The following is a 705-nucleotide window of genomic DNA, read 5'->3' on the forward strand; positions in this document are numbered from 1 at the left end:
GGGGTCCTGGGGGGTCCTGGGGGGGGAATCAGGGGGTCCTGGGAGCTCCTGAGGGGATCTCGGGGGGGTCGTGGGGGGTCCCGGGGGTGTGGGGGGTCTTGGAGCAGTTCTGGGGGTCGCAGGGGGTCCTGGGAGCTCCTGAGGGGATCTCGGGGGGGTCGTGGGGGGTCCCGGGGGTGCCGGTGGGTTTGGGGCTGATTTTGGGCGGGTTTGGGCTGATTTTGGTTGGTTTTGGCGGATTTTGGTCGGATTTTGGCTGGTTTGGGCTGGCTTTCTCTGATTTTGGCCGGTTTTGGCCAGTTTTGTCTGATTTTGGCTGATTTTGGCCCGTTTTGGCCGGTTTTTGCTGTTTTTGTCTCATTTTGTCTGATTTTTGCCGGTTTTGTCTCATTTTGGCCGATTTTGGCCGTTTTTGGCCGTTTTTGGCCGGTTTTTGTCTGGTTTTGTCTCATTTTGGCCGGTTTTGGCCGTTTTTGGCCCGTTTTGTCTGATTTTGGCCGTTTTTGGCCGTTTTTGGCCGTTTTTGGCCGTTTTTGGCCGTTTTTGGCCCGTTTGGCGCCCAGGTTCGTGCAGTACAAGGCCACGTCCCTGGAGAAGCAGCACAAGCACGACCTGCTGACAGAGCCCGACCTGGGGGTGACCATCGACCTCATCAACCCCGACACGTACCGCATAGACCCCGGCGGTGAGACCCCAAAACTGCCC

The 705-nt window shown here is 58.3% G+C and overlaps 1 protein-coding gene across 1 annotated transcript in view; it reads right to left on the reverse strand.

The window, feature by feature from the left end:
* Positions 1-674, reverse strand: part of MED29 (mediator complex subunit 29) — a 5,270-nt gene extending 4,596 nt beyond the window's left edge. The window contains exons 1-2 of the mRNA XM_041459684.1: positions 670-674; positions 378-588 (exon numbers count right to left, since the gene is read on the reverse strand). Of these exons, the coding sequence (XP_041315618.1) occupies positions 378-588; positions 670-674 (216 nt within the window). The remainder of the gene's footprint in view (positions 1-377; positions 589-669) is intronic.
* Positions 675-705: the final 31 nt, after the last annotated feature.

This window comes from Pyrgilauda ruficollis, unplaced genomic scaffold (assembly GCF_017590135.1).
Source record: "Pyrgilauda ruficollis isolate IOZ18807 unplaced genomic scaffold, ASM1759013v1 scaffold1390, whole genome shotgun sequence".
NCBI lineage: Eukaryota > Metazoa > Chordata > Aves > Passeriformes > Passeridae > Pyrgilauda > Pyrgilauda ruficollis.